At 35.1% G+C, this 23,662-nt stretch overlaps 1 protein-coding gene across 1 annotated transcript; it reads right to left on the reverse strand.

The window, feature by feature from the left end:
- Window positions 1-1,262: 1,262 nt before the first annotated feature.
- Window positions 1,263-22,094, reverse strand: Idi (Isopentenyl-diphosphate delta isomerase). The gene is made up of 6 exons (XM_089247639.1): window positions 21,799-22,094; window positions 19,956-20,179; window positions 13,271-13,363; window positions 12,126-12,256; window positions 4,728-4,911; window positions 1,263-2,051 (listed from the first exon to the last, which is right to left on the reverse strand). Exons 1-6 carry the CDS (start codon window positions 21,825-21,827, stop codon window positions 1,918-1,920), a joined length of 795 nt encoding a protein of 264 aa, XP_089103765.1. The 5' UTR covers window positions 21,828-22,094; the 3' UTR covers window positions 1,263-1,917.
- Between the last annotated feature and the right edge of the window lie 1,568 nt (window positions 22,095-23,662).

A 23,662-nucleotide genomic window follows, 5' to 3' on the forward strand; every position in this document is an offset into this window, starting at 1 on the left:
CTTAAGCAGCCTCCAGTGCTGTTCTACATCACTCAAGTTACCCGTGGCACATTACTAGATTACTTAAGTGATCTCATTTGATCATTTTTGTCGCACCACTGTGATTTTCTGCACACGAGGGTTAATTAGACCAGAACCTACAATTTACTGCCGATTCCGAACGGCAGGCTTGTTTTTTATACTCATCGAGAGATTGGTGCGCTAACCGCTCAATGGGGGACTCCCTGCGGTAGCAATTTTTTCTGCGGCCATGTCGCCGTTTTTGTTGCTGACATAATACTTGAATGACAATGAATGTGATAGAAATAAAATTGTGTGCAAAAAAGCTCACTTGTAATACTCATCTAAAACACACAAAAAAGACAAACTTATTAAACAAGTTGAAGCCAACAACAATTGTTTAACCGTACTGTGTGTGCATTGTATTACTGTAAGCTGTCTTGTGTGTTTAAACAAAATTTTTTGCTGCATACTTGAACATCCTGCTAATGGGTTTTAAACTTGTATAAATATTCTTATCTAAAACCAATTAAAAAATTATTTTGCCTGAGAAAGTTCGCTTAGAATAATTTTTAGGAACAAAAAAATCAACCCATTGACTACCACCATAAAAGAAAAGACATTTTGATTCAGGTTACCCCTTCTTTTTTTTTAATACAGTCTTAATCATGTTGGCTCGTGTATGAGACGGTGGTGTCTGTGGAATGAAATCATTTCCTAACTTGAGGTGCCATTGTACACCTATATAAACATAATAAGCATTTTCCATACAAGAAAACTTATGAGGATAATTTCCCGCATTTAATATAGAAGCAGCTCATCACAGAAGAGTCCCTATGTCAAGTGTTCTCACCCAGGGAATTTTTTTGGGAAAGGGAGTTTTGTAGAGAAATTAAAAGGAATTCGGATGCTTGGATGAGAAAACAATTAATTTATTGTTTTACATTACCATATTTTGAATATTATTTTGTAAAAACAGGGTCTGTGGCCTTCATTTAATTAGCACAGGGGTCACATCTTATGAAGTGTGTTTGTTGAACATAAAAGGTTTAAAAATTCCCTGCTCCAAGTGATATAATAAATTTGAATATTTTAGTGGTATTAAAACACCAATCAATCTCATATGTTGCTATTTAAACTTTTAGTATGAAAAACATTTGATTACAATGGCTAAGTTAACCATTTTAGTTAATCAATCCCACAAAAAAATTATTAGCAGATGAATTGAAATTATTGATTCACAGAAAAGCATATAGGAGCAATGAGAAAAGAAAAAATTTATCTACCAAGAAATATTTGGCCAGGACTATCATTTACTTAAAATTACAATCAAGTCATTTAAGTTCAAATCTTCAATTAAAAGCATCTGGACACAAAAAAAGTATGTATATTATTAAAAGGGACAGTGTAAAGTGAAATTAACATAATCTACACCTTTGTGGATAGCAACACTATTTGTAGCATACATATGAAAAAAATGGGCTCACTCGGGAAAAAAAAAGGAATAAAAAATATGTATTCGATATAACCATAAACTGATAACATATCAACACCACTGTTACCTTACATACAGGTTTACATGATTCAAATATCATTGATACAGTATTATATTCACATAACAACACATATGGTATATGCTTATCTGCCCAATACATACATGGACAAAAAAAAATGATAATAATAAAAAAGAAATAGTTTCAACATAAAATTCAAAAAGAAACAACATTTTCAATTTGATCAAAGTATAATGACAACAAAAAGAAAAATTGCATTGCTGATGCTTAAGAGACCATCATATTTGTGTGTATATATAACTCCATCGAGATATACTACAAAAATCCACCATGAATAACGTGCGCACAAAGCATTGCTTCATGCCATCATAGAATAGTATCAAAAAAAGTCACTCCACAAAAATCAGAAACGATATATTTTCTTGTGATCTCGAAGTGGCTTCAACTTATCCAAGTTATCCCAGTATTTAGGTAGGAGAGACTCTGAGATAAGTTTGTACCAAGGAGTGATGTTGTACCCTTTTTTCTGTGAACCATCTGCAAAATTCAAAAATATAAATTATGTAAAAATACAGGTTCACATGATAATGATGGCAATGAAATTACAAAAATTGGAGAAGTTGGACTCCTTCATGCCAGACAACTGGCATGTTGAATTTTGCTATTACAAATACATTCCCAAAAGTTCATAAGGCAGTTTTTACATAGTTACAGATGGAATTATTTTCATCTATGTTCCAGCATAATATATAGGTAGCTAGTAGGTAGAATCTGATAAACTGTTCTAACAGTATATTTAATTAAGACTGGAACTACAGCAATGGATGTTCGAACTTTTCATGAGGGCAAATACCAAACCATAAAGTTCCTCTCTTAAATGTTACGGCTTTGTTGGAGTGCAGGAATGCCTGATCATTGGTCCGAACTAAGAAAGAACCAAATGCATAAAATTATAATGGCAATAAACTCCTAATACAGGTATCCCTTGCTTTACGTGATCTCACTTTACCCATTTTTGCTATAAAAGGATTTTGAAAGATCCGTGTAAGAAATCATAACATATAAAATTCAACTCGAAACCTTAATTCTGAAAATCTGTACAAATTAAAGACTTGACATGATTGATTCTGTTGCCATGGCAAAATTTGTTGTATTTGAGGATCTAAAGCAGATAAGACAAGCATGGATAAAACGCTTGAAACCAACTTATCAGAGTTGATAACAAATTCATACAAGAGATTATTTTTTTTTTTAAATAATCAGAATAACTGTGTTATTTGTTAGGGATATTCAGGATCTCTGGATTTCTACAACAATTTTTTTATGAACAAAGAATGCTGCTTTTCATCTGAATCTCAACTATTTCATTAAAAAGTTATCACCTGTCATCCCTAGCTCTTCAGAGGAGATAAAGATTCACTCTCACCAGACCCAGTCCATCAATTAAGAATAGTTCAAAAGAAAAATTACTGATTAAATTCATATGTATGGTGTACATTTGTGAGATTTATCTATCTATTTATTCACAAAAAAAATTATTCTGCTGCTGGAGTTGAGTTTACTTTCTTAATTTTTCTGCGAAGAAACTTTATTCCTATCTTATCCATGTTAAACTCAATTCACTTTGCAAATTTTGTCTTACATGATCATTTTGTGGAACCAATTAATCACATAAAGTGAGGGATGACCTGTCTTGTTATTTTTCCTTAATTCACGGTTAGTATGCTGACATCTTCTGCAGTATATATATTACTATGCTAATATTTTTTAAGATATTGCATGATACTATACATATTTCCTCAGAATTTATTACAGCGAAAGAAAATTTTGAAAATGTAAAATAAAAAAACTGGTATAGATACAGTTTTGACGTGAATATGTTTTTGTGCCTTGAATTGTGTGGCAAGTACTGATATTAAGAAATTATATCATTATCAATGGGTTTGTCTTTGGAATAGCTAAAAAACAATATCAATGTCATCTATTTTCATTGTAAACTGCTCAAGATATAATGGTAAACAATTTCCTACAAATCAGGGCCCAGACTGGAAGAGATATTGAAACCGGAGTGGTATCATAGAATGTGCATCTTTGCAACGTGCATCTGACGGTACCATTGCTTTTGACTTGCATTATGTACTTTTTGAGATATAGCATAAAACAATTCATATTTTTTCAAATTTACATTGCATATTATTTTTTCATTGATTTCAAAATTTCGGAATGTAAGTTGCTACATGACAATAAAGTGACACCGCCAACCAGATAAGGCAAATCAATAAACGGTTACTAGGGATGCCAGACTTTTCGTATATAATGAATTTGATAAAGCATGCGAGGTTGGGAGGGGGGGTGGGAGAAGGTATGTACACTGCTTTGTATCTTCATAAATTAATTAGGGCATGTTCCACAAAAATTCTTGGGAGAATCAAGGGACCTGAATCCTTAGGGCCCCACCCTCATCCCAGCCGGAGCAATCAAGAGAGTTTACGTTTGAAGCTAATACTCAATTTACTAACAGAAAGAATGAGAGGTGTTGTCATAATTGGCAAACAGTTTCATTATTTATCATATAATTGTATAATGATGTCAAAATAGTAGTGTTAGATATATATTAGTGAAGATATACATTATTTGAATGTATTCTACCACCTTTTAGAAAAATTAGACCATCTTTTTTTGAAAAACCCTGTATTTTTGCTTATGCCTGAAATGTAACAAAGCATGGCAAATTCTAAACTCTATTTTTATAAGAGAAAAATAAATAATAATTTTATTTCCTAAAAAAATGCATTCATAATGTATTTCAAATCTGAATTAAAAACCAAATTTCCAACGACGGTCAAAATGACAGCTTGGTAGTTCTAGTATCAAAGAAGGACCATCATTTCAACTTTTTCCGGGGGGGGGGGGGGGGGGCAAAGCACATGTACTCAATTCATGTATATATATATATATACCATTTTTAGTGTATTTTCAAAAGCCAGGAGGGGCACTAAATGACGGGCCTGTATTAAAGAGTTTGGTCATGTAACTTCTTGCGAATGCTTCCAGTGTATCGTCACATGATTTAAAAGACACATTTTTGTCAAAAACCACATTCACATGATTTAAATTAGAACATATGTGAGTACAGAATACGTTCAATTTTTATAAATTATGCTCATTGGCAACAATAACACTTAGTTTAATAAGAGTAGAGAATATTTTTACCAAGAAATGGTTTGAGATCCTTCCGCTGTAGGTAGATACATTCCTTCACTTCATTTGGATTTGGATTCAAATCAACATCCTTCTGGATAACAAGAATGTAATCAATCTCGCTCTCTCCCCATCTGTCAGTGGAGTGAGCGGTATACATAATCCTGGTCATGTACAAGAAGTCCTCAACTGGAACCTGAAAGTATGAATTTGATAAGAACTTCACGTCAGTCACCACCATTTTCAGAATCACCAATAACACTAAAATGAATCTAATTGATAGCAAATGATACAAATGTTTAAAAACTTTGGAACTATAACAGACTTTTGACATTTTTCCTATCTGAAGCATTCCTATTTTATTTCGCAACATTTACAAACTGTATGAGGCATGTATGAGAACTAATTAGATTGGAACTTCTGGTTCAAAGCTTATTTTAAACTGCTGCCAAAATGCCTTAATGCAGCAATTACGCAATTACTTAAGATCTGCAGGAAGCAGTGCAATCTTAACGCTGAGCATGGCCCAAGGGCCTCACAAAAATGAGATCTGGTTGAAATTTACGGAAGTAAGCAAGTAAATTTGCCAGAAAAATCCTTGGCCAGGGAGCCCATAACACTCTTGAGATAGTCCTGGCAGCAAGATTAAAAATAAATGATATGAAAATTTTTTCAAACAAAATTACAGTCAAAGTTGATCAATACAACAGCAATTTCTTGTTAAATCAGTGAAAGAATAAAATGTCAAATTAATAGGTAAGATACAAAAGTTTTTAACAGCTGGCTGATGCAAAGATATATTTTGGAAAGAGAAAATTGAACTGCCCTGTGGGGAAACGAACCCACATCCTTTCACTTTCTGGGTGAACACCCTAGACCACCAGACTACAGAGGCAACAAATCTCTCAATCTTCCTTGGAGCTTGTGTGCACTGAACAGGACCATACATGGACAGTTGGATCTAACTCCGGCCAAAGTTCACAATTGCTGATGACAATGCCACCAGATGGCAACTTATCCGAGGATGATGTCACTCTCCACTATCCATACGAAGCAGGGTTGGGTTTTTGACGTGACAAGTGTGAAAAACTGGTTTAAACTGTCAAAAACTGGTTTAAACCGTCAAAAACTGTCAAAAACCTAAATGAATGCTTTGGGATGTTTCGAATAGAATAGGTATATAACTTAATGATGAGGCACTTTGATATTACAATGTTTCATTTTCAAACACTAATTTATTAAAATTGAAACAAAATATTAATTATAATGTGCGATTTTGAATTTGAGGTACAAAATGTCTAGAATAGATATATAATTAATAGTATGGTTCATTTTTACCACGTAGCATCCGATAACGTGTAACTAATTTTGCGCATTTTTCTACACCTAAACGATTTCTAAGTTTTGAATGGACAAATCCAAAGTTAGAAAATACTCTTTCAATGGAGGCTGAGCTGGCGGGACTGGACAGCAAAAGCATTGCTAGTTTTATGAGTTCAGATGCAGGCTCAGCTGAAAAAGCATTACATTTAGAAAGTCCTTTCCACCAAATCACAGGGTTTGTCATTCTTCCTGCTGCACTGAAATAAGAAGGTGGAAAAGGAGTTTCTTCCGCTTCATATGAAATTAGCAATGGCAGACAACCGTTAATTTTCTCTGTTGCCCATGTGCGAGCCAAATCACTTTGCACATCAGTCAGTCCTTCACCTTTATATTTTGGGTGCAAATTATATGCCAAATAATGAAATGGTCTCAGAATCTGGTTCATCCTGTTTTGTATCTTTTCAATGTGAGGCTGAAGAGCACTTTCTTTGAGAAGGCTTAGCCAAACACGGCATGAGTCAGCTATTGTAGCTGTATCTGTTTGAAGAATATCCAATGCAACACTTATTGGCTTGAGTTGGAATGAAAGATCTTTACACTGTTTGTATAAATTATAATTGTTGATCAAAATAACAATTCCTTTGTCAATGTCATTTTCGTGATCTTCTACTATTTTCTGAAAAAATGGCCTATTGTGTAAAAATGTTTCAAGACAAGCAAGTGTACTCTTCCATCGAGTATCACCCGGTAATTGGGGTTTTATTGACCCCCATATGTTCATTAAGCCATCCCGAAGGCAAATTATGGTTTCTAAAGTATTTTTGTATTTTAACCACCTGTTTTAGCACAGCTTCAGGTGTTAGATCTTGTCCGAGTAAGTTGAGCCAATGAGAAGAGCACCCATATTCAATCAAATTTTGGTCAATCTCATTAAGCAAAGTTTCCTGGCTTTCTCCATTACTTTTGCATTATCAGTTACAACTGCCTTTACTTCACAAGAATATTTATCGTGGGCCAAACGTATGGAATTGTCAATTATTTGCTTGTGGTAATCTGCATTTTTCATAATAGCACCACACTCAACAGCTTCAAGAAAATAGGATTTACCTTCAGAATGTATACATGTAGCTATGACTGGATCGTTATGAATATTGCTCCATCCATCTTCAATTAAAGTTACAGCTTTTCCACTGAGATTGTCTTTTGCAGTTTTCTCAACCTCTCTTGTAACTTCATCAAGCAATGACTGCGCCAAAGCTTTTCTACTTGGGGTATTATAACCAGGTCACAAAGCAGAAACTAGATCTTTGAAACTTGAATGTTCAACAATGCTGAATGGAATATTATTGGCATAAAAAACTCTTTGCCACTAATAAATAAATTTTTTTAGTTGTAGCAGAATTTGATTTCACAATGAAGTCATCAATTTCTTGCTTCTTTTTTTGAGTGAAAATTTCAGGTTCTGCTGATTCCAACAAAATAATAGGCTGTGAAGCAGTGGACTCTGTAGATGTTGATGTAGTTGCTTTTTGTACATCAGGTATTTGTTCAACATCATTGCCCCTTCCAATACACTGAGCTATATGGCTCTTCATCCTGTCCACACGATTACATCGCATAACTCCACAATTAATGCATTTTGCATATATCTTTCCATTTTTCTCTACTTTATCAAAATTTTGCCAGGCTATATGCTGTGGCCTTCCACCACGATTCATTATATTTTAAACTAATAATAGACTAAATATTTATGATTTCTTAGAAATTGGTTTCACTAAACATAAAAAAATATCAAATGAAATTTCTGAAATTGGTCTCCATATTAATCCTCACTACTTTACAATTCAAACAATAAATATCAAAGTTGGACTTTTCTCTAGTACACTGGTCTTTGTCCTCTGAGGGCAGCTGGTGTCTTTATTGGATTATAAGACCATCTGCCCCTAGCACGATAATGCAGTCACTACTGTTGCTGCTTCTTGGTGAAGGAAAAAGAAAAAGAAAACCCTGTGAGATAATATACCACTACATTTAGATCTGTGATGCAATCCCCATTCATGAATTTTCTAAAAATAGAACGTCAGAATGCATAGCCCAAGGTTAGAAAATGTGGTAAGAATTAGCAATTTTGATATTGTAATATAACTTAAGTAACTAAGATACTTTATATAAAAAATATGTATATTCAGGCTACTTTTATAAGGTCTTTTTGAAGGGAAAAAAAACACTTATCATTTAAAAATATATCACCAAATGTAACCCAAGAATAGAAACTGTGGTAACAATGAAAAATTTTGACTGATAATGAACTAATTAATTTTTCAGGGGAAAAATTATTTTAGGATAATTTAGTATTTTGATTGCTGGATATATATATTCTAATGTTATGTACAATAAGAATATTGTTTTAAATATCTGGGATTGTCTAGATAATATAATCGGATATCAGGTAACATCAAATAGACTGGAAACATATAATAAAACCCTATATAGTTTTAACCTACATAGTGTATATATGTTGCAGTAAAAGTGATCACACATTTTTTGCCAACCATCTTGGTAAGTTTGATAAATTTTACAGCATTTTTACTAATGATTGTGCATAAAACTCCTAAAGCAAGTTGGTAAGTTTGATAAATATACAGCCAATATTGCTGTTTGAACAATCACACTCATAGAGAGAGAGAGAGAGATAGACTTAAATGTCTGGCGGACATGGTGATGATGTCCATTCATATATACGCATATACATTAGATTCCCAAGATCGCACTAGACTGAAGTTTATGCATAACATCTAGTACATTTAAGTAACTAAACTGACTATTCATCATAGTTATCAATATAAAACAATAAATGTGATAAATTCACAATATGTCAGCAAAGTTTATCATACTTGCTAAATAAGGTGCAACTATGTAATTGCATGATAAACAGCAATTATGTATAATCGCTGAATATTCAACACTTTTACAGTATCATATACAGTCAAAAACTCTGTGATAACAACTAGGTTGTAAGGACCCTTTAGCTATAATGTCAATAATTAGTGGTTTGAGCTGATTCCCATAGAGAATAATGTTAATGACCCTTGCTTATAATATCAATGAAAATACAAAAACTTTGGATATAACAACATATTTATAATTGCTTCCATTACGATTGCCTCATCACATCGTGGCAATGTTTATCAGTCTGTTCCATTCATAACTAACATAAAAAATAAAATTTATTACATGTTTGAGGCTCTGACTTGCTCATTAACATGACCCATAGGACATTCCCATATTAGCCATAATTTTGCCCTTCTCAACTCTTTTTTATATAGAAATGCTCTGTTTATCCCAGCTTTCCTAACAAAGCTAACGATAAATTCATAATCGTACTAATCTCTGTTTGTTCTAACTTGGGTCGTAATGTAAATAAAAGCAGGTGTGCGATGCCCAAAATGATTGGTTGAAGAACATTTCACCTTTTCTTACTGTGCAACACTGCCAAAAATATAGTCCTTTGTCGTTTGTACCTCTCACATACCATAAAATACCTCATAATTTTTATTTTTTTTAAATATTTATTCCATATTATTTCAAAGTTATCTGGAAGACGGGAAAAATGTTTTTTAAATATCGGTCACACAAAGCGTTTTTGATACTATGTCTTCAGGGTGGGTGTTGACAGGATACGCCTTTCTCACTCAAACATTACCATCCCCTTTTAAACGGAAGTTTCATTTTTTATTATTACTTCTATTCGCAAACAGATTTGATATACACTTGTATACGCTTCTTCAAGAGTTGCAAGAAAAATAGTTTTCTTCTTTATCGTTTGATGACATAAATGAAATATGCATGTCTATCTTCTTTGGCAGAGCCATTTGAAAATTCATTTCTTTGCAGCTGCTCTGGACTCCTAGAAACAAAAAGTTGCTGTCAACAAGATTTTTTTTCTCACCCACACGCTTTGATGTACACTGGATACAGGTGGGGGGGGGGGGCACTTATCATTCATGGTGAATATACTCATTTCAAAAGAATTCACACTTCTGATTGAGAAGCTTGTTGGGAGGAAGTAATATTTTTTTTCATCGAAGGTGGCATCTGAGGATTATCACGAAGTCATGAAGGTAAAGTTTTGAAAATCTGGTTTGAAAGAGTACTGCTCATTTTTGATTCAGTTAGCCTCATTATGACAGACACTATAGATCCTGTAAGAAAGCCTGGCCTGGGGGCCCATTAAAGATCCCAGTCCAGGGGCTCCTGCTGCTGGATGTTGGGGTCATGGTTCGCAACCCACGCACAGATAAACAACCGAAATTGTCTTGACAAAAAACAAGATATCCACAACAGGTTGAAGTAAAGAAACAAAATAATGTGGATGACTCATCAAATTGGAACTGCTACAGCACGTGGATTATTATGATATATTTAATTATACAGACCCGCAAGAAAAATAAAAAGTGGCAACACAACGGTAAGGTGTTCATAATTTGTTTCACGTTATAATTGGTAGCATATCCAGCCCAGGAAAATCATATGGCGTAAATTAGCTCAGAAATAAAATTTAAAATTCTGAAGAAAAAAAAAGTAATAAGAAAAAATGAGGATTTTTTCTCACTATCAACCGTAAAATAATAAACAACTCGCACAAGCTTTTGTAACGACCATGGCCCCACATCCTGCCGCAATACCCCCCAGGCTGTGATCTTTGGATCAGACCAATATTTCAACAGCCCTTCTATATAGTAAACTTTTAGCTTAAAAAAATAAAAAATGACAAGAACTGTCGCAGGCAATGTCCGGGCTGGAGCCCTGTCAACCCATCTCTTGAGGAGTGTGCCATGATAACGACAGAATACTGTATCAAATTATTTTTTTTTTTTGGGAGATATATATACCTCTCTATTTTAATTGGTGTTATCAACAGTTTTTATTTCAACGAAATTTGGAGGACAGTGAAAAAAATTTTCCAGAAAAATTCTTCACACAACAAATTTACAATCTCAGTTTGAGGAAAAAACGCACATGTTCGGAACATGTAATGAAGGGGCGGGTAAAATTACAACCGATAGAGATAAAGGGTGCAGAGTGATATCAAAAATTGGTACAACGGTTTATTTACATCAGGACCCAAGTTAGAGCGAACAGAGTATAGAATCCAGGATGAAAGTAATTTTCATAATTTGTTTTAATTGTGAATGACTATAGATATCAATATTCATGTCACATATGTCGTTTTCATTTCTTTTTCACACAGTGAAATATATTTTAAATCACTAACTAGGCCTATAGACTTGCTGTAGCCCTGCAGTTCTTGCCAAGGGTTATTTATAAGCAATATTTGGCAATTCTGCTGACAGTTATAAATGTGTTTGGCCGGAATAAGTGATGTTCTATGTTTATGGTCCGATTTCCTGTATTTTTAACAATCAAATTTAATATTTTCCCCCCAATCATACCAAAACAGCATCATGCACAGCATCTGATTGCACACATCTGACTATTATGTTCCTCAAAAAAGGTCTTGAAAAATATTAACCTCTAGGATATAACAACAAAATTTCATGAAATATTCTGCCGTTGTAACTGAATTTGATTGTATATTGAACTATAGTGTGTTTTTTTTTTTCAATTAACACATGCTGAAGGATCCACTTGGATATAATTAGAGTGAACTGAGGACTGTAGCAACATTTAATGCTGAGTGACCAGAAGATGTTTTTTCAAGAAATAAATTCCACGCAAAGTAATAACTCTTTTATTTACCTTACCTATTATACTTTTTTCTTCTATATATGTACTTTTTCCTTTCCCCTCCCTTTTTCTAATGAGGGGTTATGTAAAGACGAGCTTACCAAATTTATCACTAATTCTTCAAATAGAGATAATCTAAATTTGCTTTGAAAACCTTGTCCGTGAAGTGGTTAATCAAAATAAAGATATAATATTGACACCGTTTTTTCTGTGACAATATAAAGTATATCACACACTCCTCTTTTTTTACTCGTCTTTGATTGAATGTGTATTTCAGAATTCTGAACTATCATAAACATTTATTACAAAATCAAAAAGTTTGATAATGTGATTAGGTACCTGTGAAGGATCAATGCCAAGTTCAATGCCCAGTCTCCTCTGTGCTGCTCTTTTAACACCCAGGGCTTTGATTTCTTCAAGCTCAGAAGCAATATGAAGAGGATGACTGCAACACGTGTTGGTGTAATAACCTAGATATATCACAATGCATGATTAATAATAAAACAAAACAGAAAAAAGGGCAGTATAGTCTAAGATGTTAACAATTTAAAAAAATTTTCACGTAAATATTGCCACAATTAATTTCAATTATAAAATATATTAAATTAACAGTATCATTGTGTTTCTTCAGTGTTTTATAGCTTTGACTGGTCATTATCGATAACCGGGGGGGTGGGCCCATAAATGTCTCAAAACTTCTTCGCTTGTAGCCAACTTGAAAAATGAAAGGTTCTAGAAAATTTCCAAATTTATATTTCTGCTATCTATCTGTAATATATTGTCAACGTTCTGACTTTTCATGATGAAATTTTGTGATCTGGCTGAAAAGTAAAAAAGATGATACATCTTTCTTTCACATCAAAAAATATTATAGATAGTTACCTGTTTTATGACAAATGTCACAAGACGATATTACAGTTAGGTGGCTACGGGCAAACTAATGATGCAACAACTGGCCAACATGAAAGTGGAAACAAGGGGAAAAAGTTGAAAAAAAAATTGTGAACCCTGTAACTAATAAGTACCCTTTGATTCCTACGAATGAAAATGTGCCACCACTGAAAATATGATCAGCTTAAGTTGGTTTTCAGCAGCTGCATGGTCATGTGGGAATTGTAATGGACCCAAGTTTTAATCTCACAGGCAGTATAGTGGTTGTCAGCTGAAGTTGGTTTTCCAACTTTGAGACACAGCTGTTCGCTAGTCTTCTATTTGAAAAAGTTCTTCTCCAGAAAGCAGGCAGATCTCCACAACACAGCCTGGAATCACTCAAATGCAAAATTCTAACACAACTCACCCACTTGGGATCAATCGGAAGCAATACTATGTTATATAGCAGAGTTACGCACAGCTAATGCTCACACGGTAATGGGAAAATGAGAAGTCTGACTCAAAAACATGTCACTGATGCAACACAAAATTTAATTCTGACTCCTCAGATACGATTTAATTGCATGAATAAAAATAAATCATGCTGTCCTTACCTGGGAAGGTAATTTTGGCTTCAGAGCGCTGTTGAATGAGCAATTCCCCTTTCATGTTGAACAAAAAAACACTGAATGCACGATGCAAGAGACCTAAATAAGAAAATTAAATAGAAGTTCACTTAGTAACTCGTCTAAAAATGCATTTTATTTGATCATTTTTATTTACACAATCCCAATGTATTTAATGACAACAAATTAATATTTGAATGTCAAGAAGCATTGTAGAATTTGTGAAAAAAAATTGTTAGAGTATATTAATAGGGTTTTTTATTCAGGTTTCTTAAACTGACTACCAACTTGATTACTCAATCTCATTGAGCTCAGAAGCCCTTGAGCTCTGAATCTTATGTAACTATTTGGGGGAAGAGGGATTTAGCATCCAAGAAGAATCATTCATAATTAGAATGTGCAGAAATCCACAAATATCTGCATAAAAATATGCACACACAGAACAAAAATTGATGAAAATTCAGAATCACAATAAAAGAAATAATCTCAGAATTATGAATAAAATAATCTCAGAATTATGAATAAAATAATCTCAGAATTATGAATAAAATAATCTCAGAATTATGAATAAAATAATCTCAGAATTATGAATAAAATAATCTCAGAATTATGAATAAAATAATCTCAGAATTATGAATAAAATAATCTCAGAATTATGAATAAAATAATCTCAGAATTATGAATAAAATAATCTCAGAATTATGAATAAAATAATCTCAGAATTATGAATAAAATAATCTCAGAATTATGAATAAAATAATCTCAGAATTATGAATAAAATAATCTCAGAATTATGAATAAAATAATCTCAGAATTATGAATAAATGGAAATGGACTTAAATCAATGAAAAATGTTAACAATCAATAAAAGAAAAGACTAATTTCAGAGTTAACAGATGCCTTTGACATTTTGGGACGCCATTTTCATCTTGAGACATCAAGCCGGGCTCTGGTTGGCAATGCCACTGTTAAGAATGAATAAAAGTACAATAAAAGATATACACTGTTTTCTTTTTTCTCACCCAGAAATCTTGGCCCTGCAGTGAATTGCATTTTATATTGCATACCTTAATTTTTAGTGTAAAATCTGCAGATTATACACTAGAAATCTTTCAAAAACTTTCAATATCATTTTAGTGTTAAAATGTTTCCTTAACTGGAAGTTTTCCTCCTTTAACCTATTAGTTTCTGAACATAGATCACTACTATTTTGCATATCTGAATTATTTCATCATAGGAAAACATGAAAATGTGATTTTTGAAAGGATTGGATAGATAAGAAAATGATAACGAAATGTCATGCTCACACAACTTTGGGAACACCACAGCAAAAACGTATTTACTTTCCTCTACATTTTTATTATGGAAAAGCGAAACAACTTTCTAGGCGTTGACATATTTTGACTCAAAAGAAACAAAACATATGTTTACACTATCAAAAGAAATATTTTGGAAGCTTACTTTTCATGCAATTTGGGAAAACAGTCTAAAAGTTGCATCAAATTTTTCACAGTAATATCTTGTCTCAGACTTGCAGAAATGACATCATCTTCTATCATGACTACCACCTTTCCGTATTTTGCAATTTCTTCCATAAAACCTCACAGCATCAGGCAAACTGTTGTTTGATGGTCTGCTCTTTCTCACTTAGTAGAATAATTGTAGTTGATGCTTTGCCATTAACTGTGAATTCTACAGATGACATCATAAATGTTCGAGCTGCTTCTGCCTTGAAGACAATCTGACATACGTTGAAATTGTTTACTAATCTTTGAAATTTCCATGCATGTGCCATCACGTTGTCAATTCCTGTGATGAAAACTAGCCGCCACCACCACTTTTTTCCTCTAATTTTTACATGGTAATTGGCAACTGCATTGTCATACAAGTCCATGCCTCCCATATCTTTGTTGTATTCCATAAAAATGTTTGGTAGAGGTAACATGTCATTCTTTTTGTCTTTGGGATTGCATCACTTCACTGCTCCCACATGTTCCAGACAGCAATAGTTCGGCATCATGGCTACTATAGAATTGTCATGCAATCAAAAAAAAAGTGATTTTTTTTGTCCCAAGCACAATCAAAAAGTGCCTTTGGTTTCTCTTACCAGTTCTCTCATAAATAAGTGTTTTTCCAACAAGTGTTAGTTTACCCCTCGTCATCAATATTTTTTTCATCAGTAAGGGAATCTACATCTGGAAAAATTATCAATACATCAATGCCTTCTCTGCTTTTTTAATTCTGCTTCATCCAATACTTCCAAAAGAGCTAAGATTTCCTCCATTGTAACGCAAAGCTTACAATTAGATATTATCTATATAACTAATGTATCTTCACTCTTGAAAATAAACTAAGAGAAACCCACTCCTTGGCTGTTTCAATGAGAACTGACTACAATAGCAGCATACAGAGCGAACCAGTCACATCAAGCAGAAATATGTTGCTTCTCATAACTTGCAATGCCCCAACTTGTGTGTAGGTGTTCCCAAAGTTGGGCGCATGCGACATTATACAAATACAAGACCACAACAGGCAAAATGCCTAATACAGTAGCTGAAAATGTATACAGAGATAGTAGGCCTACTGTTATTCTAAAATGTAATTTCTTTACTCTGAAATCAAAATTTATCATGAGTTAAACTAACAATAACTCGTTCAATAACGTGTTAAAACTAACAAGTTTTTCATCAGTCACTGCAAATTTGACTGCATATGAAGAAGTAAAAAGAGGTATACTCAAGAAAGAACAGCGAAAGTACATCATATTATACAGTTCAATCTATGTATGAGTGAGCTCTAAATAAGAGGATGAACTGGCAAAATCAGTGTTCTTTCCCACAGCCATTTCTCTGACAATCCAACCAGCAGTTTTAATCAACTGTCTGGTTAAGAACTCATCATCAAATGAACAAATCTCAATATAGGCCTACATATATTTTATCATGCTGTATATGCTCCAGCTCCCACTCAGATGTTTTATTCCACCACTACTGCATAGCTGTGAAAATAAAATTTAGTGAGGAGGAAGAAGAAACCTGTAAATCACCTAAACACTAGAAAGATGGGATGGGGGATTATACCAAGAAAAGGAGGAGGGGGGGGGGGGTCTGTGTGACCTACATAGCTTTTTTTTGGGGCAATTTTTGAATGTTTTAAAACTTGGTATATAATATTTCTGTAAAGACAGAATCGAGTTATAACACAAAGAATTAAGGGTGAAACCATTGTCTATTAATATATTTTGATTATTACTTAGGTTTTAAAGCATTCTGTCCAAACCTCTCTTGATTTGTGTAAGTATGGTTTCAAGACAAAAAGATTTTTCTTTTCTCCCCAATAGGATTTCAGTGTTGCATCACTTCTAGTTTTGAATAGGATCAACAAGTGTACATCTTGCTTTCTGTTTCTCATAGTTGACGTGAGAAAAAAAGGAAGGTAAAGCACCCGACCATGATCTTTCAAGGGACTTAATAAAACTTGTCTATTTCGAAAAAGTTCAGGTAATTCCAATTATGTGAAATAAGTACATGTAAGCAATAAGTTTCTTTAAAATATTTTGGAATCTTTGACATTCTATTGATGAAAAAAGATCCACAATATATTTCATACATTTCCATCTGTAGCAGTTGCTTCCAAACCGATAGGTGGGATATTATTTAGATTTTGTATATCTGTAGAAAACAATTGATGTTTGGGAGTAGTTTTTTTTGTGGCTTCAATGTGGTTTGTGTTTATTGCTTCTAGTAGCATTTTATTTTGTATCAGCTGAGGCCCTATTGAAGGTTTTATTTCATTTTGATTCGTACATTCATCATTAATACTGTTGCTTGCTTCACAAATGTTTTGCTGGAGCAATTTTCATTCTCTTCCGAGTTCTCATTATCACCAGCAAAGTTTCTGGATTTTTTCTCATGCAATCTTTGCCAACTTCTCTTTGGCGAATATGCGTCTTCTTACCATTTCTGCAGTAATCATAATCTGATTGTTGGTTTTCTGTGGTTCCCAACTTCAAGGCGCAAATGCGAGCCGTCTCCCCGTTAAAAAGTCTCGCCACAGAGAGCAACAGTCCTACAACGGTAAATCATTCAACCATAACACTTCACTCATAGTTAGTAAAACTGGGGGCAGATGACAGCACTACACATAACAAGCATTACACAGAAAACAAAACTTTACGTCAGGTTGCACTACACGTACACGCACATTCCTGCATGTAACGATTCGTTGGGGGGTTCTGCTGGGGGGGGGGTGTAGCAGTAGTAGGTAGGGGCTCGGGGATCCATGATGCAGCCACCTCGTTGGGCAATTTGCCTGTTGTGGCGTTGTATTTGTATTGTATTTGTATTAAATCATGTGGATATTTCTACTTTGCAGAAGCATTTTATCGAACAAAATGACAAAAACTCCAAAACTCGTTCTTCAGATATAGGAGCAGAAAAAGTGAGCTGGGTCACACAGACCCTGTCCACCTTTCTAGTATTAAACTTTATCTGTTCTACTAGAGGTATCCAAATTACATCATTCATCATTCTATGGTGTCCCAATTGGGAAAAGCTTAGGCAAATTTTGCCCATCACTCTAACACCAAGTAGTGTAACATGAATTGTGGATCATGTAAATATAAAGAAATACTACTGTGTGGAAATTTCCAAGAGTTTGCAACAGCATTGGGAAGGAAAGGCATAGTATCTGTTACCATTTTGCTGAATCCTTGTATGCAACAGATAAAGGCCATATCTAAATATTTGAGGCTGCTCCTGTCTGTGATACCCTTTTTAAGAAAAGGACCAGAGGAGGTCTCCCAAGGGTATATCCAGATTACATAGTGAGCATCATTTTATTCTACAGGGTAAGAAAAAGAAGAAACAGAGGTAGACCTACATTTAAAAAAGAACATTAAGTTTACAAATTATTCAATAACAAGAAGCTCTGCTTCGTTCTTAATGGTAAAAGAGAAGTCCAAGGAAAAAAATCAACAAAACGCCATAAAAAAAAGAAGAAAGAAATATTGCTTAATATAAAACTGGTCAAACAGGTCTCTCTCTATCAGATAAATCAAGTGCAAGCACATATGGTATATTTGTATTCATTTGTCTTTAATGACTTAGTTATATGATAGAAGAGGAAGCCACCCATGATTCTTCCTCCTGACCTTGAAGCGAGTTTATAAACATACTGGAAACTGGTTTACCCTCAAGGGCACTTGCCAGACATGCTAGCAGTTTACAAATGTTTATGATTCTTCCTCTTTGAGGGAGAAAAAACATGGGAAGTTTAAAGAGACATAATCACAACTTTAATTCACAACGAAAAAAAAATATATTGTGGTTCTCATGAAATCTGCTTGATTATTTCCCTCTAAGATACAGGGCTGCCCCCTTATCAGACACTGGACTGGTGCAAAAATAACTTCAGGGCTCCTTAGCTGTGATTTTATATATTTTGTGGGGAGGGGAGAAGATTCATGCATTATCACAGAATATACAAGAATGCTGAAAAATATGAACTCACCAATGAAAATTCAGAATTAATAAAAGAAAAAAAATTCCCAGAATTCATGAAAATTTTGAATTTATAAGAGGCAAAAAATCTCAGAGCTGATGATAATTCTAGATAATGAGAGAAAAATCTCAAGATTAATAATTCAGAATTAATGAATGAAATAGTTTCAGAATCGATGAAAATTCCAGAATCAAATCTGTTGTAGCTCATACACTTCATTCACAAAAAAATGTATTTTTTAATATATATTTCCCTTCTATTACCATAAGTGTGGGGTGGCCCCAAACCACAGCCGCACACCTCTAAGGGTGGCTCGGCTTAGAACAAAATAGATTTCAAAATGTTCCAAATCGTTTTTGAGTACCAGTCTATTCTCTTCACAGAATTTTTCCCTGACGTTTTTTATCAAATGCAGTAAGAGCCTGGATTAACTGAGTTTTGTATTACCCAGAAGTGTTTTATGACTTTGCGCCGCCCCCCCCCCCCCCGAGGGGTGTTCACATTCTGCTGTGCTTCTCCTGATTTTTTTTGTAATGTTCTCTATCACTTACTTGGTCACTAACACAGTCAGGGCAAGTGATAACTAACACAAGTCAGGGATAAAACATTGGAGGAAAAATTTCTGTAAGCCCGACCAACCCATGGGCCTCAAGTGCAGGGAGTGGGGGGGCGGGCACTTCTGATACTGAGATTTTATTCTATAATTTCAAGGAGTAAGTATACAAATATGTAGGCAGGTACATACATCCAGTTGGTTAAAGGCTCAGTTCACTTTACCGGAGAAGGGGGTGGGGACTATAGTGCTGTTGATGGCTATGGAGCTGCCTGACACAATTGAAAGTGCTCCATGACAGAGGGCATTGAAAGATGATTTCTAAAACTGCCGAAAGTAAAGTAGTCTTTGAAATATCATAAACATTCAAAACAAAACGGTACTTGTCTGTTTTTTCTGAGGTTTCAGTTATTTGAGTTGGGTACAGTGCACATCAGCTCTGAAAATCGGGCTGTTAGTGTATTTTATGTTTTCCCTCACTTTCCAACCCTGCTGGACTAACATTTGCAAAACTTTAATGAAATAATGTCTGGCCATCAAAAAACCAAAAATCCAGATCTTAAACTGCGGCAATAAAAAATAATTTTTTGATACAGAAATCGAAGAAATAATACTTGCCTTTACTGATATTCTCCATCAGATGGCAATCCTTTTTTGATCGTGGGCCGACTACATTATCATTTTCATCCACAGCGATGCACATCTCTGTGAGGAGCTTCACTTGAATGGGATCCAAACGAGCGAATTCCTCTTTCAGGCCTGGAGAACTCTGCGTCTGCATGCAACGAACCGAAGGATTCGAATGAACGGCCATTACCATTGGCTTTTGGGCACGAGCAAAACTATGGTGATTAGAAGCAAAAGAAAAACTGTCAGCATGAATTCACAAAAAAAAAATCTCACAAAGTACAGTGGAACCAATCTTAACAGTCACCCTTATTTTACCGCTAATAATTTCAGTAGATTTCGTCCCTGGAAATTTTGCCCCAGACAATTTTGCCTGCCTAGATCGAGTGAATGTCTGAGTGACTGCCTGTGTGAGTGATGAGTCAGTGAGTGACCATATGAGTAGGTGAGAGTATGTGACTGTATGGTTGAGTAAATGACCATATGAATGATCGAGTGAGTGATCGTCACACACTTGGTCACTCATACTGTCACTCATGTGGTAGCTCACTTGGTTGCTCACTCACCACTCAGGTCACTGACTTGAACACTCACTTATTATTCACTTGATTGCTCATACAGTCATTCACATGGTGACTCATATCATCAGAGCTGGTGAAATGTACAGGGGGGGGGGGGTGAAACATCTGGGGCAAAGTTTGCATAAACCAGCTCAGATCAGGTGCATGACATCATTGTTCTAATAATGTTTTTAAGGCACAACCTTGAAATACCAGGATAGCCAATGACCATTAACCGGTTCTGTCAGGCGACGACACCTGCTCATACTGCCTCTGGCATGTCATAATGCAGCCCTTATTATGTGGGGGAGGGCAGCTATTAGGAAAGTTTTTTAACCGTAATTAAGAAATGATTTGGTGGACATGGTGCACAGTGTAAGGCACTAGGCAGTATATGAACAATGAGTGTATATTCCTTTACAGCAGAGTTTTCCAACATTTTGCCATTGAGTGAACCCTTAAAATAATAGCTTGACCTAGAACAGGCCTGCACAAATCACAAGAAAATCTAGGTGACAGAAAAAAAATTTCACCTGGAGAAAAGGTCCAAAATAATGCTTCTTTTCACTTTTTCAGGGCATAGTGACCCTTTTTGATGTTGGCAGATATATTGCTATTTATTCACTCTTTTGTTCGCTCACTCACCTGGTTCCATTCTCCCTAGGACACTCTTTTGGTTGCTCACTCACTTGGTCCCTTGCTCTCTAGGTCACAAACATGCTTGAAAATTCTAGGTCACTCACTGATCTAGTCCCTCGCTCTCTGGCAGATTTATGGTTTTAATGCATGTGACATAACAGATTTTGCCACCCTCCTCTCATTCTATAAATTTTCTTGGCCAGTCATTACTCGCACCTCTGAAGTTGCCGCCCTGGGCTATAGCCCGCTAAGCAAACTCCCCCCCCCCCCACGTAAATATACCTCTGACAATAATTTATCCACATTACAGAAAATAATTAGTTACCTCCATGGCCCCCCACGAAGAGTCTTCTTCAAAAGCTGATAAAATAAGTGAGAATAGGCTTATATTGTATCGCTGCCCATCGCTATTTCTTGCGGAACCCTAAGCGATATGTCAGAGAAACCGAGGTATCCCCTCGGATACCAAGCTGAGAACACATGTAGAGGATTATTCAGTCCACATGCGATTTTTTAAAGCACATAGCACATTAAAAAACAAGAAAAATAGAACTTCTCCTAAATACATAAACTCCTCATAATCCACTATAAATTGATTTTTTTCTAGAGAATAATTGGCAAAACATTGAATTTACCTGACAATCCTATTGAGGATTTGAGCCATATTTGAAACGGCTTGCGAAACAAAAACTATTTTGATGTTAGTCGGATACAAAGCTGACAACGTCTCGAAAATACTGCGTTGCGGTTGGCATCCAGTTTAAACGCCGAGAGCGATATGAAGACCAAAATGAAAATATTTCAGACGACACACTCTTCCTCCTAAGGTCAAACGAGCTCTGTTTTGATTTAAAAAAACGACTGCGTTACGAATGTAAACAAACCTGGGCGCAGAGCCAATCATTGAGTTCGAAATCAACTAGACCTTCTAAAAATAGCCAGATGACTGATAAGAAAGGTGAACTCTACTATAGATGACGCTGCGCATTAGTATTCTTATCGGTCGATTTATGGACTTCAGACTTTTCATTGAGATATAAATATTGAGCCATTAATAACAAATGCTTTTATCATTATCAACTGGTGCAAAAATATCGAGATATAAGGAGTGGGAAGTGACATGTGGTTTTGTATTTTTATGTGCACTGGATAATGTTTCTCTTGACAGATTGTTTTTTTTTTCGTTTATCAGAGAGTACTTTCAGGAAGCTTGCTGGAAAGGGCGGCTGCAATTCGAATAAAAATTCAAGAATTTACTTTTTTATGCTCAAATATGATTTCGAAATCACTTAGTATAAAGTACGAATTTTGTTTTAGATATTTTTGTTTGTTCACACACTACAGAATTAGGATTTAGCTATCACCTAATCAATTCCCCTAATTTCTAGTTTAGGGGGCAGCACCAATGCTATGAATAAAATCACAGTACTTGTTTTGTCGTCCGCTTTTGATATTATTATTTGTTTTGAGAGAATTCTCAAACGCTGATAGAAATAACTGAACTGTCTATCGACTTCAATTCAGTTTGTAAACCTTCCTTGTAAAGCCGGGTTTTCCTTGGAATATTTTTTTTGCGCCGCGTGAAGCGAATCAGACCATTTTGCGCCGGCAGAAACGTGTTATACAATGACGCTACGCAATTGTGTTTTCCTAGCGTGGCGCATCAGATCTATATTATAGTATATAGCCTCGGCATCTGTCGGCTGCATGCTCCGGTTTGAAGGGAAGGGAAAGAAAGCACAGAAGAGTGAAGAGAACATCGACAAAACACACGGCGCACTTGACTCCTCCAGGAGCAGTCCACCTATCAAGCCCGACGTAAAGCGCTGTCTTGTGCCGCGTTGTGCTCTGTAGGAAAACAGTCGTACTGATTTTCTTATGAGTGGACGGCGGGTCGCGCTGGGCGAATCCCGTTGCGCACGGTGCAGGAAACCTGCTCCTAAGAAAACCCGGCTTAAGTACCACAGAAACTCTAGGTCGTTTGCAAAGCTGAATAAAGATTGTTAAGCTGAATATAGATTGGTCGTCTGCTTCTTCTATGGTTATTTGTTTCGGAAGGTGGACCCTGTTTGTAAAGGACTGATGATCAGTTCGAACTGACTGAAAAATTTTTTTGGAAACGAACTATATCATCATTTCATCAGTCCCTCATAATTTGCAAATTAGATGACAGCACTAATACTATAAATCATAGTCTCTCAAACTTTTTGTTCCATCGCCCCCTTCATCAGAAATTTTTTCCTCTCATCACCCCCAAACTCAAGTAAACCCATAGGATCCTATGTTAAATCAGTAGGTTCTACCGCCCCCCCCCCTTGGACCATTCCATCGCCCACCAGGGGCCGATATTGCCCAATTTGGGAAACACTGCTATAAATTAAAGAGCGAAAATTCCCTTTTGCCTTTTTCTTTTTAGGTTATTCATTCTGGTAGTCTCCATAAATGCCGAAGAGAAATGAACTCTTTAGTTCAGGTTGTTTGTGGGACTTGCTCGTGAGG

Source organism: Pholcus phalangioides, unplaced genomic scaffold, assembly GCF_987345545.1.
Source record: "Pholcus phalangioides strain wild (caught in Gottingen) unplaced genomic scaffold, Ppha-v1.0 ptg000003l_1, whole genome shotgun sequence".
Classification (NCBI taxonomy): Eukaryota; Metazoa; Arthropoda; class Arachnida; order Araneae; family Pholcidae; genus Pholcus; species Pholcus phalangioides.

Coding starts and splice junctions, on each gene's coding strand:
- Idi (XM_089247639.1), bottom strand. CDS start 21,827: ATGGCTCAAATCCTCAATAGGATTGTCAG. Junction 12,257..13,270: donor AGCCAAAATTACCTTCCCAG/GTAAGGACAGCA, acceptor TGATATATCTAG/GTTATTACACCAACACGTGT. Junction 4,912..12,125: donor TTGGCATTGATCCTTCACAG/GTACCTAATCAC, acceptor TCATACTTTCAG/GTTCCAGTTGAGGACTTCTT.